This window comes from Ictalurus punctatus, chromosome 24 (genome assembly GCF_001660625.3).
Source record: "Ictalurus punctatus breed USDA103 chromosome 24, Coco_2.0, whole genome shotgun sequence".
Lineage (NCBI taxonomy): Eukaryota > Metazoa > Chordata > Actinopteri > Siluriformes > Ictaluridae > Ictalurus > Ictalurus punctatus.
In genome coordinates this window covers 13,130,433-13,147,918 of record NC_030439.2, presented here as the reverse complement: position 1 = coordinate 13,147,918, position 17,486 = coordinate 13,130,433, and the positions used below count along the sequence as shown (strand labels likewise).

The following is a 17,486-nucleotide window of genomic DNA, read 5'->3' as shown; positions in this document are numbered from 1 at the left end:
ACCGTTTACTTTTACTAACCTCTGGTTCCATTATGTATATTTGTGCAATAGCTAGGAAGGTTAATAGGGTTAGGGTTAGTAAGTACAATTTCTCAGGAGGAATAGAAGTAAAAGAGAGCATGAACGCTGCACAAGACCAAACCAATCTATCTAACTGATGCCTTTGAATTTACAAAAACTAAATACTTTTTATTATTATTATTATTAAGTATTCTCAATCATCACAGACTTCAAAGTAACAATATATATATTTCAAGTATTGTCTGAATACAACAAGATTAACTTTTTTTTTTTTAAACAAAAATGTGTGTGCTCAAACGCACCGGTTACACTGTTTGCAGACTGACCTTAATTTTTTAAAGCTTATTTATAAAAAAAAAAAGAAAGAAAGAGAGAGAGAGAGAGACTTTTCAATGCACACATTCATCTAAAATAAAAATAAAAATGTGTATATACGCGTTTGAATATCTTTACAGTCCTCATCATTATATGATTTGTCTAGTGCCCAATCATTTTATCGACAGCTCTATTATTCATGCCTGCCGTGTAGTATGGACCTGGTTAGCATGGCAGCTTGTCTGTTCAAGTTAGCTAGTTAGATAAATATTATCTTATAGTTAGCATAACTACCCTGAATAAACAGTTTAAATCAGATTTCCATGCGATGTTAGGCAGTTATGGGATTCAGCCAGTTACACTGGTGTTTAACAACTCTAAAAACTGCTTTCTTCACCTGTCACCCAACTTAATCTCTCTGCTCTGTCTCCGGGAGGTGTGTATGAAGAATAATAGTTTTCTAAACCGTACTTGTTTTCTCACTGAGCATATGTCTGAACCCGGTGTCTGTTAAATACAGAGTCAGGTGTTGGAGTTGTCTTGGGTTGATGGTGATAAAGCCCTGTTCTTAAGCTGGATCAGAGGCGGGAAGATATTATCCTCAGGGCAGGAGGACAGGGTTGAGCTCAGCAGACAGCTGGGAGAGAAGCTCGGGTTACCTGAAGGAACACAGGTAACGAGGTTTAATACTGTGATCACGCTGCATTCAATCTGATTGGTTTGTGAGAAGGGTGAGATCCAGTGTACTGTTTTGTTTGTTTGTTTGGGTTTTTTTCCCCCCCAGGGCTTCTTGAGGCCATGTGTGCAGGTGCAGTCAGTGCAGCAGGTGTTTGTGGAGCCTCTCTCCTCAGATGACTGGGAAATCCTGGTGAGTTCTTTAGATCCTGAACACATTTTTACAATTTGCACTTATATAGTAATACTTTATACAGTATGATACCTGAAAGGATTCATACATAGCTGCATGAGATCCAGAGTTCTGTGAATTCCAGCTTTTGGTTGGACACAACACTCATCATCCTTCAAATCACATCATGTTTCAATGATGGTTTTATGTTCAGTGGTATTGCTAATATCTAAGATATTATATTATTCATTCATTTTAAGTAAATGCTTTATATTCTTCAGGATCATGGTAGCTCTAGAGACTATCTTGGGAATACTGGGCGTGAAGTGGGTGGGAATGCACCCTGGATGGGATGCCGATTCATTGCAGGACACCATGCACACACATTCTCACACTCATTTAGTGCTAGGGGCTTGTTTGCACCTACCGCTATGTTTTTGGTAGTTGGGAGGCAACCGGAGAACCTGGAGGATACCCACACAGACACAGGGAGAACATGCACACAGTAACCTGAGCTCAGGATCAAACCAGAGAACCTGGAGCTGTGAGGAGACAACAGTGCTCACTGGGAACTGTAGTTCACTATGAAAGCAGTCCCTTCAGGATTTTGCGATTGCAGGAATGAATGCACAATCAAGCAAACTCCACAATATTCGGAGGAGCTTGCAATTTTTCTAAATTATAGCAGACTTTCTGCAGATTTGAGCCAAGTCGCATCACGTAACGTCATCACAACACACATTCAGCCAAAGCCCTCTTCACGTGCGTCATATGAGTACAGATAAAAGGTCTCATTTACCAACAAACATCACTGTTTTGTGCAATTGCAATTTTGCAGATTCAATTTCACACACACACACACAAAAAATACAAACAAACAATTTTTGAAAAAGCCACAGCAAAATCAAGCATTTTGGCCACAACAATCACAAAAAAACGCCACAAAATCCTGTCCTTACTGTGAAATTTTACTGATTATATGATTTATTTTTTCAGTCAACATTCTCTGCATAAAACACACCAGTTGTATGCGAAAGAAAAGAGCTCTATTATCCTTCAAATGTTTTCTGCAGGATTCACAGGTATCCAGTACAGTGTTCATTAAAGCAAGTTAGCAATTTTAACTAAGCACATATTTGAATGTTTCCAGGAGCTTCACTGCTTGGCTCTTGAACAGCAACTTTTAGACCAGATCCGAGTGGTCTTCAGGGACGCAGTGTTCCCTGTGTGGGTGGACCAACACACTGTCATCTACATCAAGATAGGTTAGTAACCTCAGTGCTTTGTTGTAATTCTACTACTACTACTACTAGTGCACTCTGTAAGCCATTTCCCCTCTCGTCTTTATAGTCTCCTTCTCTCCGTCTGTCTCATACGGCCGATTGGAGCAGTTCACCGAGCTGGTTGTCTCCCCCAAACTTCGACCTGGAGGCAAGCAACTTCCTCATGTTCCCCCAGATACTGAACCAAAGAACCAACTTCTGCAAAGGCAGCAGAATGCTGAGCTCACATCCTCATCCATTACCTCGTCCACTGGAACCGACTCTCTACCCGAGTCCATTACAAATCAACCAGATTGCAGTCAGAGTCATCGGGGTGGAATGGCTGATCTGAGGAGTCTGTTAAGATACGTGTTCACAGGAAAATATGAGCATGCGAAGGTGATTCCTGAAGTTCCTACTATTCCTGCTGTCTTCCAGGATCGTGTGCTTCGGGTGTGTGGAGCCCCACCCGCAGCGATCAGTCATCTTGGCTCAAGTCATGGAGATGTTCATGTATTCCCATGGCACCAGTCAGACTGTTTGAGTACAGGACAGCCTGTATTAACCTATGGTAGACTTTCAAAGATTCACTCTCCTAAAGAAGTGAGGGAGCAAGCCAAGCAAGTGATGGAGAAGAAAAAGAGCAGTGGCTCTCAGACAGATACAGATATGCAGGAACACGCAGACGAGTCGGTGGTGGTTAGGATGATTTGCCACAATGTAGAGAAGCTGCAACTGGATCAAAGATCGTGTAAAATGGGAGAAATTTATAGTGGGAAGATTTGGGTGAGTAGCATTCAGCACCACTTTTTAACTTTTAAAATATAGATTAATATGGTTTTTCATCCTTTGCTTAATCAAAAATCAGATCTCACAGGCTGCAGACACTAATCATTACCTCATAAGGGTTGGCAGTTAAGTTAATAATTTCTTGTACTAATATATTATAAAATAATAGTACAGTAACTGTTAGGATAGTTCATGGTGTTGAGGGAAAATAAAATGAATGTAGCTCAAGTGCAGCTTGCAGAAAAAGTGTTCACATATGAACAGTTGAGTGTAAAAGTTTGTGTACCATTAGGAGAAAATTATAGTAATTATAGAAAAATGTATAGTGTTCAGTTTAAAAATGAACATATGCTACAAACACTCTTAGTTGCATTGCAAATTTCGTTTTGTTTTAAACACAGCATGTAACTGAATGTTGTTGTTGTTTTTTTAAACAATACAAATTTGTAATTAAATAATAATAAAAATAAACAGTTCAGGCATTGCTGCACTTCCATGTGTCACGGCTTGCAGTTTGAGAACCGCTGCTGTTACTGAAATTAAAAGAGTAGAAGATGCTTATGATGACCTTATAGTTGAGATCAAAAGTACACATACTGTACACCTTGCAGAATCTGCGAAATGTTAATAATTTAAAAAAAATAAGAAGAGGGATCAATAATTACATTTTGTTTTTTACATATAGATTATTACATATAGCCCAAAAAACACAACAATAACTGAGTTTACATAAATGAACCAGTTCAAAAGTTTACATATGAAGGGACTCATGAACAACTATCACAAAACATAAAATTAGTTGTTGATCATCCAGGATTACAACACACAGTATTAAGAATCAAGCGTATGCAAACTTTTGAACTGCTTCATTTGTATAAATTAGAGATCGACCGATAATTGGTTTTACCAATTATTGTCCACGATATGTAAGCATTTTTCCGTAATCGGGAATCGGTTTTGTAACATCGGATCCACTGATAAATGGCGCCATCTTGTGAGCGTTTTTAGAATTTCACGCAGGACCGCCTTTGCGGCACTGTATTTGAGGGGAATTGAGTCAACAACGATGTGAACAGGTAAAGTATACTTGCTTTGCTTTAATTAATAAACTTTATTTAACATAACAGCCATAATTCCACAAGTAAGATGAGTTACATAAATGCTTGATATGTAGTTGGAGTAGTAGAGACGAACTTGAGACGAGTCATGTAATCTGTTTAACTCATCAAAGCTTTTATTAAAAAAAAGACACCTGAGTAGCTTTATTCCTTGCACCCTTTCAGATCCCTCTATTTATTGGTGCATAAATAAGAGTTGTTTGTTTTGTTTTGTTTTGTATGCAAGGAGGAAGTGAAATTGACAAAATTGTAATAAATAAAACGGTTTGTTCAGTTCAGTGGTGTTATCATTGTGTCAAAAACAGAAGGAAAACAATAAATAAATATCGGTTATCAGGCACATAAACATGCAAATAATCGGTATTGGTTATAAAAAATCAACATCGGTTGATCTCAAGTATAAATTCAGTTATTACTGTGTTTTGTGGACTATATGTAAACATCTGTTATGTGAAATGGCTTATTCAGGGCAGCACAAAAAAAACAACAAATGCAATTTTTATGATCCCTCTTATTTTTCTTATTTAAATTATTAAAATTTTTACAGATTCTGCAAGGTGTATGTAAACTTACGACCTCAACTGTAGGGTGATCAAAAGTCGTCCTGTTCTTTCTCCAGATCCCACGCAGTTTACGAGGCAGGTTGAGCATCGACAAACACTCTGCTGTGAAAGTCCTTCCTTTAAGCTGTACCCCTAAAGTAGCACTAGCTGTTTCGCTCCAGCCCTTACATCCACTGGTGAGTGTGTCTCTCCCTTTCTGTATCTACTTAGTAACCAGCATGTTTTCACTGACATTTCATCATTCTAATATTATCTATGAACTTTATTTAAGGCACGTAGTGGAACATGGTGCTTCTGTTAAGAGGAAAATTCTGTTTCTGTAGGCTGAGAGTGAGAGAGAGGAAGATATTCAGTCTGCTTTCCTCAGCTGGCTTCATGCTCTGAGCCATCAGCCTTTAGCATGCCTCACAGCACGGACCGACCTCATCGTCCTGCAATGCACTGAAGGTAGAAACAAGGCACATATGGTTTGAACTATTAAATAATAGTTTGTCTTTATCACTCATTTGGTTCCTGCTGTTTTCTTAGGAAAGTCTGAGTTCATCTTGACTGTACTAAAACCTGAAGCTGAGCCAAAGCAAGTGGATGAGATCTTTCTCTTATCCACTGGTGCCCTATACAAAGCAGACATACAGGTCAGGTAGTTTGTTGCAGGGATTTATGGATATTGGACGGAGCAGTAATGGCTGTTTTATAAAAAATAATAAATATATATAAAAAATTTGTCAGCCAGTTTAGGAACATCAGTTTTATTACACTTTTATTATTTTAACTAAACAGAAAACAGTTTTTTTCTTTCACAGTACACATTATAAACTTGTAGGTTTATATAAAAATGTTTAAAAATGCTTTAGTCAAGTATAGGCTTTGTTTTGTTTTGTTTTGTTTTGTTTTTTTTACAGCCAGGGACCTGTACAGAACTGTAAAATAAATTCCTCTGACCCCCACACTTCAGATTTATTTATGAACATAATCCGATTATTCAAATGTTAAGCTACTTATTTAGTGTCCAATAATATTTTGGCTATTTATTGGAGCCATAAAGCTTTTTATTCCCTTCCACTGACAGAACATATTCGATTAAAGTTGTTGTCATTTATATTCTTACTAGTTGAGATCTTGAGGTTTGTATTAAAGCACTACAATTCAAGTGATCAGTCAAATATGATAGTAAATATTGGAGCTTAATAATAAATATAAGAATTTTGATAATGGTGGGTTTATAATTTCCAGCACTGCCACCAAAATACGGGCCCCCTGAAAGTGCTTCACAGACCGTGTTTCTTGAAGACTTTTTGAAGTTAAATATTAACAAAGGCTAACAAAATACATTTGCCACTACATTAAGCATCTAAACAGACAATTAATATTAAGAGAGAACACAAACATTTATGAATCATATAACCAATATCACAGTCTATTTTAATTCACAGTCACAGTCTAGTTTAATTATGTCAAAAGTTAATACTAAAATAATGTGATAAATTGATAAGGATAATGATTAATTGTGCATCCATAATCTGATTTTCATTCTCAGCTTTTCTGTTTACATTTGTTGAGCACTAAAATGAGGCATTTCATGGATTTTGATCTAGATTGTCAAGGAGCCTCATGTGTCGAACCACACACCACCACACACTGCAGACAAGTCACCTTGTGATGGCTTTCCTTCCCTCAGCTCTCTTGGGTAAATCCAGTAAATAACAGGTTGTGTTATTGTATAGCAAAAACAAACATACCAAACCTGAGTGTGTCATACTTGTGTCATTAATTATTTACAGTATGTGAAATTTTGTGGAGCACTTATCTGATCTCTGCTTGTTTAGCGGTGTGGAGGACATCAGTATATGTGCTTTTGAGCACATCTCTCTCAGTCTGATGGGAGGTCCACTCTCACGTGAGCTAGTATCCACTGGCTGTGGTCTCCGCAGTGGAGCTCTGCTCATCACGGGAGCCAAGGTGACCATTTCACACAGTTAAATTGAGTCATGCCAGTTTAGAGCAAGGCCAAAGGTAGACAGTTTTAGCAGCAAGCCACTGACAATAAGGTTATTTATTTATTTATTTGTTTATTTTATATAACCATTTAGTGCATTAACTTCTAATATTTCTCTCTGTGCATCTGTAAAGGGCAGTGGTAAGACTTCTCTAGCCAAGGCTCTCTGCATGAAAGCTGTGGAAGAGCTGGATGCCCACATCGAGGTACTGGACTCCAAGAAACTTAAAGGTAGGCAGAGGTATTTGTGCATCTGTACTCTAGCATCTGAAGTGTTTCAATCCTCTTGTACCACAGCAATTTGCCAACGTTAACAAGTTTTTAATATATTAAAGTATTTAATCCGCTATAGTCATGCTTAATGTTGTGGAATGTTTGAGAAACAAACTGTTTGCGTCATTCCCTCACCAACTGTTTATCTGGAAAAAATGCAGCTTGTCATGTTACCAACCACTCTGTCCTGAAGTCTTCCCGTGTCAAAAAACTTAAAGGAACAGCTTTACCTCTGACTGTTACAAAGCGCTGACACTGGAGACTCAGTACAAAAATTTGAAATAAAAATCTCCTCATAGAAAACATCATCATGTCAACAATTACATACAAAAATCCCACTGAACTGTCTTATTACAGAAACAGTAACGCATTAGAGAGTTCAATACTATATAAACCTGTGATTTGTCTTGCAGCTGGAAGTACTGTTCGAGCTGCCATTATAGAGAATTAATCAACGACGTCAGACCAATCAACAGTGCTGTTGTATGAGTTTTAATTCTGCATGACGTTGTAATACCTCTCTCAGGTAAACGAGCAGACACGGTGAGGCAGAGACTGGACGAGGTTTTTGAGCAAGCAGTGTGGAGACAGCCGTCAGTGGTCCTGTTGGATGACCTAGATCACATGACTGGAGCAGCCACCACACCTGAGCAGGAGCAGAGTGGCGAGGCAGTGCTGCATCACCACATCGCACAGAGTATACCACGCCTGAAGCCTAATACTGTACACTATTTGGGGCATTTTTTGAAACAGTGATCTGATCTAGACACTGTGTGTGTGTGTGTGTGTGCGTGTGTGTGTGTTGCTCAGGCCTGAAGGATTTGGTGGATGAAGTGGTGGGACGCTCCAGTTTGGTGACTCTGCTAGTCACGGCGCAGAATGAACGCTCTCTTCACCCAGTGCTGACTGAAATACAGGGTTCACACTTCTTTCAGAGCTTTTGTAAGATCGAGCCACCCAACCAGGTTAGCTCAAATAACTTTTTGCATGAAGTAGGCCTTTACAATCACACTGGTTTATTATCACTGAAATGTAATGGTGTTGAGAGTGCATGTTAGATGATTTTAGAGAATATTTCATTGTTCAAAATAGTTATATTAAAAATACATTAATAAGAGTCAATTTAGAACAAAGCTCACACAAGCAATCAGTGATTATTTCCCCACCAACGGTATTGCGAATCATAATCAGTGGAGTGAAGAGATGACGATAAGGTTCGTGTTTAAGTGCTAACGGGGACTTTTACCTTAGGTCATTAGAATTCATTAGGTATCACTGGCCACAATGGACAACAATCTCAACATGTTTTACTGTATTGGGAAAAGAACACAAAACTTGTTTTTTGTATAATGAAAGGGCAGTTGTTGGGATGGTCAACATTTATACAAAATGCATTTTATATAGTGATTTAATTAACTTCAGGGAAGGGAGGTGTAATTTTTTTTTTTTTTTAAATAATCAAATCTGTCCTCCTTTCGGTTGTATTGCAGATAGGCACTACAAATCCTTAGGGAAATAATAAACAACCTGTATGTCTTTTTACTATATTGCTCTAGAGTTTGGTTAAAAGTTGGATAAAATTACACAAAAACAGCTTTGGATAGACAATCACTCACGTGTCTAATACTAATACCTTTATCATTAAAGCTAACACTTATACTAACACTTTTTCAAATTAGCAGGTTTTCGGTTCTTTTTCTCAGCACTCAGTGCATCTCAATCGGTTAAAATTATTGTCAGTGATAATCGTACACAAGCTACAGATTCTAAACTATCAGCATTGTAGTGCATCATGCTAAGGAAATCTATTAAACTTTTAACTAATAATATCTTATTCTACACAGAAAAATGAGAGCATATTATAATTCTAATAGTTTTAATAACTGATGGTGGCTAAGAATATTAACAAGTGTGTCTTTAAAAATATCTTTTCAGTTTTCCATAGCAAACAATTCAAAACTTGCTCTACTGATGCACTTATAAATCCATTAATATCATCTTGACTGCGAAAGCAGATACAACATATCGAAAACCATGATATTGGACTGTTTGGTGCTTATACTATGATTTTTATTTTATTTTATTTTTTTACAAACGGTTTAACCCCTAGCTATCTATCTCTCTATCTCATATTATATTTATATATATATATATATATATATATATATGTATATATATATATATATGTATATATATATATATATATATATATATATATATATATATATATATATATATATATATATATATATATATATATATATATATATATATATATATATATGAATTATTTGCTCTCTGTTCATGCAATAAATTAGGACTGTGTCTGTACAGATGCAGAGAGTGGACATTCTGAGGTCGCAGATGAACTGTAAAAACGTCGTACGCGAAGACTGCTCAGGAGTTCTTGATTTGGATGACGCAGCCATGAAAACCGAGGGCTATCTTCCACGAGATCTGAACCTACTACTGGACAGAGCCATCCATGCCAGTGTTGTACACAATAGAGTCAGTGGCAATGCTCAAGGCAAGCACTGAGTAAAGTTTCAGTTTACTGTGAATGTACGATACATGTATGTTTATCTGAAGGTCTACGATGTCCCGCAGGTGTGTGTTTGAGCAGTGCAGACTTGAATAACGCTCTGCAGGGTTTCACACCCCCTTCTCTGTGGGGGGTGCAGCTGCAGATGCCCAGCGTTGTGGGGATGGAGCAGGTGGGCGGGCTTCATCATGCACGCCAACTTCTTATGGACACCATCCTACTGCCTGCCAAGGTAAGGCAAAGCTGGAGGTGAAGCAGTGAGTCATTTCACACAGTGTTTTAGCAGACAATCTGTGAAGGTTTGCATCAAGTCTAGGTGATTGGACAATTTGCTATTAATATAAACAGATTCATGAGTTCACTGAGGTTTCTATTATTAGACCGTCTAGCTGTCAGTGCTAATGTGCAGCATGGTATGTTGCAGTACCCACTGCTCTTCTCAAGTCTGCCAATTCGCCATCGCTCTGGTGTGCTGCTCTATGGAGCGCCTGGTACGGGGAAGACCCTACTGGCTGGAGCTGTTGCCAAGGAGAGTGGCATGAACTTCATCAGCATTAAGGTGATAATGTATGCTTTTGTGTCTGTTACCATCATCCACTCAGGTGACTGAAAGAAAGACTCTTATTTATATGAAGAATGAAGTAATGCATGATTGTAATGCTCTAGCAATTGCCTATAAAAGTAAAAAAAATAATAATAAAAAGTATGGGGAAACACAAGAGAAGTATGAGCTCATTTCTTGGTGAGGAAGTCTCTGCTGTTTTTAGATGCAGCTGTTTCCCTTCCTGTGCTGGTATTGTTCACACTTTTGCATGGTTGAGTGTATTGTAGGACTTTTCAAGGCAATTATGTGTGTGCATCCTGAAACAATACTGTCTGAAAGCTGTAAAACAAAACATTTCGTCTAAAGGTATGCCAAATGCCCATAAAACAAATTCACTTCATTTCTGTGTGTGCATGTTTGTTGTACTGTGTATCTGTGTTAAGCGTCACCATCTTAGACAGCCAGATTGATTAAACTGTTCTCTGTGTTCCTCCAGGGACCGGAGCTGCTCAGCAAGTACATTGGTGCTAGTGAGCAGGCTGTGAGGGACGTGTTTCAAAGGTTTGCATCATAATCCTCCAAAACATTCAGTTTGCCGGTTATGACACAGCATTTTGCCATTCATTGCAATGTTTAATGTCTTAATGAATGACACGTCACACGTTTGAACAGTTTATAGTTAGATTTAATGTTGTGGAATATCTAAGAATCAGATTAGTTCCTGTTTTCCCTACGTTATTTCTGTGATACACGTAAATCGATTCTGGCTCGCTCAAGCTTATTGCAATCTCTCTCTCTCTCTCTCTCTTTCTCTCGGTCCTCTAGAATTTCCCGTACTGGGAAACCGAGACTCCTTTCTTAAACATTAAACAAATGTCTCCTAGAAAAATGCCACCACATCAATGATTCTAAGTTTTACTATGTTTAACAACATGTTTTTTTTTAAATCGGTTTATTATTAGTCATGAAGTATGTGGAATGTCCACTGTACAAGTCCCTGTGTATGAGCTGTTACTATAGAAACAATGACGTCTTAGAATGAGCGCGTTGATATTTACCTATCGTTCATGTTACAGCCGGAACTACTATCCGAGCCGTGCTGTTAGATGAAATTAATGCACACCTACCGACCAATCAGATTTGGACATTTAACCATGCTGTGGTATAAATTCTCTTAATTAAATTCTGTTGTTTTCTCTGTTTGTTTTACTTTAATTTTTTTCTCTTTTGGTTCACTGTAGAGCACAAGCAGCTAAACCCTGTATCCTTTTTTTTGATGAGTTTGACTCCCTGGCACCACGCAGAGGACACGACAGCACAGGGGTCACTGACCGAGTGGTTAACCAGCTGCTCACACAGCTGGATGGAGTAGAGGGGCTGCAGGGTGAGTAAAGGAGCAACACATGTTGATTTTCTGGTATTTGAAGTGTTACCCTGAATTCACATCAGGCGAGTGTAATTAAATTTTTTTTTTTTTAAATTAATGCTAGTATGTAGCCATTGTATAAGCAAGAAGGACTGAAAGAAACACCACTCCACTTCATGAAGCATTCAGCACTGTCACCTCATTCTTTATTTGTTGTTAATGCCTGATAGTGCTTATAAAGGCAGCACATGTTCCCACAAATATTTCTACAGTCTTTATGCAGCTATATGTTTTATTAATCTAATACACAGGAGTGTACGTGCTGGCAGCCACCAGTCGTCCTGATCTGATCGACCCTGCGCTGCTGAGGCCCGGGCGGCTGGACAAGACCCTGTACTGCCCTCCTCCAGACCGGGTCAGTCTTACTTCACTTGCTGAAATGGACTTTTTGGCTTAGTAAACCAGGATACATGAATGAGTTGCATGGATTCTCATTTTACTGAAAGTTTTAGCTACTAGAGGCATTCATATTTACTGATATTGGATATCCTTGTGCATACGAAAAACATTTTTCTACATAAGAAATGAGTTTTCCTTAACTAGTCCGGTAACATTTAGAATTAAATGTGTTCCAGACTGTACAGATTCCCATTCAAACCCTGTTATTATGGAAACAGATTTAATTATTTGAGGGCATGACCATGGGTAACGTAGGGAGACAATGATGAAATATTACTTTTGTAGCCTGGCATTTGTACTCTTCTCTCTGATGGTAGTGCGGTCAGTGTTTAAGTGGTCAGAGGTGTGACTGTGAGTGTTCTTGCCTTTAGGAAGCCAGGCTGGAGATCCTAAAGGCGCTGACTCTCGCTGTGCCTCTGGCTGCAGATGTGGACTTGGAGCAGCTCGCTGTAGCCACTGAGCTGTACACAGGAGCCGACCTGAAAGGCCTGTTATACAATGCTCAGCTGGAGGCCATTCACAGCAGTCTGGGACCTACCGTGCTGGCTGTGAGTCACACACGCACTCAGAAATTCATGGTGGCTTCATTATGGCATAGGCTTGTCTGTACAACAGGCAAAAACTGTACAAATGTTTGAGAATGTAAATGAAAATGATTGATGTTGAAAAATCTACTGAGGTCAGGTAATAAGGATGGATATTAAAATATACTTTTTCTAATTCTGTTAACAGAGGAGGTGTGCAAATATTTTTTAGAGCACTTATGCAGTGGGTCATAACTAAGCTTGTCTCAGAGCCCACTTTCCTCTCTATGTTTCAGGAATAAAAAGTGTAGTAATAAATTTTGTGCAGTAAAAACATGAAATAAATGAACAACCCCCCGAGTTGAGAACACTGTAAAAAACAGTATTTCCTCCATTAACTGTGCAGGATTTGGGCTCAGGATCAGACAGCGAAGTAAGCGTATCATCGCTGATCTTCCTGAACCACAGCAGTGGCTCTGATGACTCTGCAGGAGAGACTGAGGCTGGCATGGAGACTTCTGCAGTGGCACTGGAGCACAGCGAGATTCCCACTGAAGATTTAAACCACAACATCTGGCGCCTCTACTTTGGCAGCTCATTTGAATTAGAGCTAGGCCACCATTCACCTTCCGAGCTGGTATGAATCACTTTAGTCTAATTTAGTCTGCATTTGATTTAACTGAGATCTCACCAGCTGCGATCTAGGAAGAACAGACTGCAGCTTTAAAACACTGGAACCTGTACTCACATGGTTGACACTGGTACCATGGTATTAGAAATAGTGATAATAACAAGAGATGGGCAGTTCTCTGCTTGTGACATATGAGAATGTTTCTGCTACTGTGCATGCTAGTGGACAGAAAAAATATGGTTCCTTATTACCCTAACCTCACTTTGAAGAATGGGCTTTCCTGGCTGTCTTCTTTTCCCCAGCCATAAATGGCTCCAAAGTCTTTAAAAGCATGTTTTGCATAGGCATAGCATTACTACTATTATACCGAGGGATTATTTCTGTTTGACCCCATTTTCTATAGGAGCCCAGATTAAGCTGATGGATGACATAAGCAGAACAACAGAACGTTTGTTGATGGAGGATCTTCATAATATAGTCTGACACGGAGAACTCGCATTCCTAGTCTCTCAGAGAGTCTGTTAATAAATTCAGCCAAGATTTGATTGGGATCATCCCATATAGTATGACCAGTAATAATCTTAAAAGACCACTGTAAGCACACAGTATAAAACCGGCTTAAGTCAAGGCAATGTTAATTATTCGAATACTATGTGCATTAGGTTACTGCTTATACTTACATTTTTTTTGCTGTCTGCTCCACACCCAGAATTCACAGTGCATGTCTGTCCCCAACTCCACCACACACGAGCTGACGGGCGCATCAGTGAGAGACGTGACTTTCCTCCGGGGCCCAGCGCTTATGTCCTCTGTGCAGCAGGGCTTCCAGGAACTGAACCTTGAGCAATCTGAGCATCTGAGAGCCGATCTCAACACCATCAAAAGCAGCTATCACAGGAGCCCAGTCAGTTAAAGATTAGTGATAAAATCATGATTTGTTGGCCATAGATTCCATCCAGGATGCCATATACAGCTCTTATTGTTGTGTGCATGTGTGTACTTATAGGAGGACACCAGTTTGGGACAGACAGGCCCCATTAAACCTGTGGTCCTGATATGTCAGTCTCACCTCACGTCAGCACTGGCTAACACTAGAGCTTCTATCAGTAGACAGGACTGGAGGAGGTATACTGATCTGTAAGTAACTTTGCTTTACCAGTATTTTGTTGGTTTGTTTTATATCCAAAAATAATCACAATTTGACACGTATTTTTGTGCTTATGTGGGCGTCACTGCAGCTACGAGTCATTTGGGGCTTTGAGAGAAGCCAAGTCTCAGAATGCTGTGCTGTTTACACCAGGTCAGCGAGTAACTCTGGCTTAATGAGGACTGTATACACACACACACACACACACACACACACACACACACACACACACACACAGCGCATATTTACTAATTAATGAAAGGAGGTGAATGTTGGACTCTCACGTATTTGAAATAAGTAACAAGGTCACCTATTATATGTTTGGATAACATATTGAAACTTGTATCGCATGTAAATAGTTTTGCTAGATTAGAAGATTTAATTATCCTTGATTTAAGATAACCAGAGGTTTTAATAATTGTAATATATTTCAGAAATGCTTAAGTGGTTTTGATGTGGGCAACCGTATAATCAAGGAACTGGTGTGTAAACATTTGATTCCCTAACTTAATTAAATTAATATTGATTTACTGTATTTTTTAATAATGAACTATTTTTTTTACACAAAGTAATCTGCTGATGGGGAAAAACATCCATCAAAGCTTTGCATGTCGTTCACAAAAGTCTTATCTGTCTGCTTATTGAAGCAAAACCAGTTGCTTAATAAACCAGGCGTTGTTCACCTTCCCAAATAAATCTTTTATATGTTTACACTTTATGAAGCCCAGTAGATGGCAACATTATGCAACAGACAGAACAGTTTAAGGCAGGGGTGTCTAGTCTTATCCACTTAGTTGGAAAGAAATACTGCAACCACACCAGCTCTTTGTAGCCACACCCAAGTACCCCTTACTGAAGAACCAAAAGTCCAGGAGACTGGAGTTGAAAAAAAAAAATTCCAAGAGGTGAAGACAGCTTAGTATGTTTCAGGATGGATATGTGTGTTTGTACAGCCTCTTGTTGACTAGGGTTAGAGGTTAGACTTAGTCTTATAGGAGGAGTTGGATCAAGAGGAGGACTACCGGTCAATACCCAACACACATCTATGTGGATAAGATTGGACTCTACTGCTGTAAAGCATTTGCTGGGTTCATCCTGTGCATAATTTGCCATCTTTTAATACCCCACAGGACTTAATCTTTTATTCTTAGACTTCTACTTCAGCCAGCCTCATGCAGTCTTTCTGAAAATGTGAAAGAAGTATGCTTCTAGGGCTTTCTTAGTGCTTTGAAGTTCTCTTCATGGTTCTCAACAGACTGGAGTTCTCTCAATATTTCTGATTATCAATACTGTTCAGAGCATGTCTGTTCACTTTGCCACAGGCTTTTGTTCAGTATCTCTTGCACATCTTTTTGCTAAATTTAAAAAGTTACTAGTTGATACAACACGTTTTTGTATTTTTCAGAAAAACACTTAATGCCACTGGTCTCAATCAGAATAGCGTGTTGACTGAAAACATGCACCAGTGCCTGTCGATGTGCAGGTTGAAATTATGAGGGAACATTCTCTGATGTTGTCATGCATCACCCAGTTTCAGACAGCCTGGGTGAGGCGTTAATTCAAGATTCATTCATTCAATCATTTGTCTTCAGTATCTTCTTTATCCTGTTCATGGTAGTGGTGGATCTGAATACACCCTGGATGGGATACCAGGCCATCACAGGGCACCATGAACACACACATTCACACTTGGGGGTAATTTTGAGAAACCAGACTACCTGCCAGCATGTTTTTGGGAGACGTGAGGAAACCAAAGAGCCCATACATATACAGGAAAAAGAACAAACCTCAACACAGACAGTAAACTGAGCTCAAGCTGGACCTGGGGACCCTGGAGATGCTACTAACTGCACTATTTTGCCACCCATTCAATTTGACAGCTTTACAGAAACCTGGATGTAGATTTTGATCCCTAATGAACAAACCAGAGGTGACGGTAGCAAGAAAAACTTCCTAAGACAAGATTAGGAAGAAATCTTAAAAAGAACCAGACACAAAACGGAACCTATCCTCACACCGGGTGACACCGGCTGCTCATTCACACCAATGCTGAAAACTCAGAAGGGGAAATCAATCATGTGAACCTCAGTTTAGCACACAATAGTAGTAGTCTAGCATGAAATCCATCCATTCATCCAATTTCTGTACTGCTTATCCTACACAGGGTCACAGGGAGCCTGGAGCCTCTGGACGTGGTGCCAACCCATTGCAATCATTCACACAATCGCACACACACTCACACACCCTTTCACACACTACGGACAATTTGGAAATGCCAATCAGTCTACAACGCATGTCTATAGAATGAGGGAGGAAACCGGAGTTCCCCAAGGAAACCCCCAAACCGTGGAGAGAACACGCAAACTCAAATATGCAGGGCGGAGGCGGGAATCAAATCCCCAACCCTGGTGGTGCGAGGCAAATGTGCCTCCTTATAGCACAACATTTAATCTAAAATTGATTTCCACCTGCAAACACAGCTATAAAAAAGAAGGAGGTACATATAATTTTTTGGACCAATGCCAAACATTCCTTGCGAATGTACATTTATAGCAAGTTGTTGTTTTAATGAAGAAAGTCTTAGGCTATCATAGGATTCTCAGAGACCTACAGTGCTCAAAGGTTACACAGACCATGTACCATTTATTGGCCTTTTGCTGAAGGAAGAACAAGCTACAGGAATATTCTTATTGATTTGCCAGAGCACTTCCTGCATTGGGAGAGGAGCACATTATGTTGTTAGATGAGAACTGGAAAGATTTCACCCAAGAAGCCACTGGGAATTCAGTCTGCCCAACCCGTGACTATGGAACACTTCTTTCTGCAGCATACAATCAGTTCAGGGATGAGGTACTAAGCCCTGATAATCAATGCACATTCCAACCTTATTCAGAGCTGTACAGGCTTGAGGGAACGTATTCAGCGTTCTGTGTAGCCTCCAAGGAACGTCAAGTTTTCCTTTAAAGCAGCTACTGAATTTATTTGTAAGACAAGTAGGAGGGTTCTCTTCAATTGCATCTGTATTTGAGAGGCCTGTTGTTAATTCGCACTCCAAGCACTTGGACTTTGATGTTCTGCCTCTTGAAGAG

At 39.2% G+C, this 17,486-nt stretch overlaps 1 protein-coding gene across 1 annotated transcript; it reads left to right on the top strand.

Annotated features, from left to right (window-relative positions):
* Positions 1 to 525: 525 nt before the first annotated feature.
* Positions 526 to 14,932, top strand: pex1 (peroxisomal biogenesis factor 1). The gene is made up of 24 exons (XM_017455035.3): positions 526 to 772; positions 857 to 1,009; positions 1,121 to 1,204; positions 2,334 to 2,448; positions 2,534 to 3,231; positions 4,972 to 5,091; positions 5,239 to 5,362; positions 5,444 to 5,550; positions 6,511 to 6,602; positions 6,742 to 6,874; positions 7,046 to 7,142; positions 7,711 to 7,881; positions 7,995 to 8,149; positions 9,519 to 9,711; positions 9,792 to 9,958; positions 10,151 to 10,285; positions 10,767 to 10,831; positions 11,512 to 11,654; positions 11,948 to 12,051; positions 12,467 to 12,643; positions 13,026 to 13,256; positions 13,960 to 14,154; positions 14,257 to 14,387; positions 14,489 to 14,932. Exons 1-24 carry the CDS (start codon positions 665 to 667, stop codon positions 14,571 to 14,573), a joined length of 3,783 nt encoding a protein of 1,260 aa, XP_017310524.2. The 5' UTR covers positions 526 to 664; the 3' UTR covers positions 14,574 to 14,932.
* Positions 14,933 to 17,486: the final 2,554 nt, after the last annotated feature.

Coding starts and splice junctions, on each gene's coding strand:
- pex1 (XM_017455035.3), top strand. CDS start 665: ATGTTAGGCAGTTATGGGATTCAGCCAGTTACACTGGTGTTTAACAAC. Junction 3,232..4,971: donor TTTATAGTGGGAAGATTTGG/GTGAGTAGCATT, acceptor TTCTTTCTCCAG/ATCCCACGCAGTTTACGAGG. Junction 5,092..5,238: donor TCCAGCCCTTACATCCACTG/GTGAGTGTGTCT, acceptor CTGTTTCTGTAG/GCTGAGAGTGAGAGAGAGGA.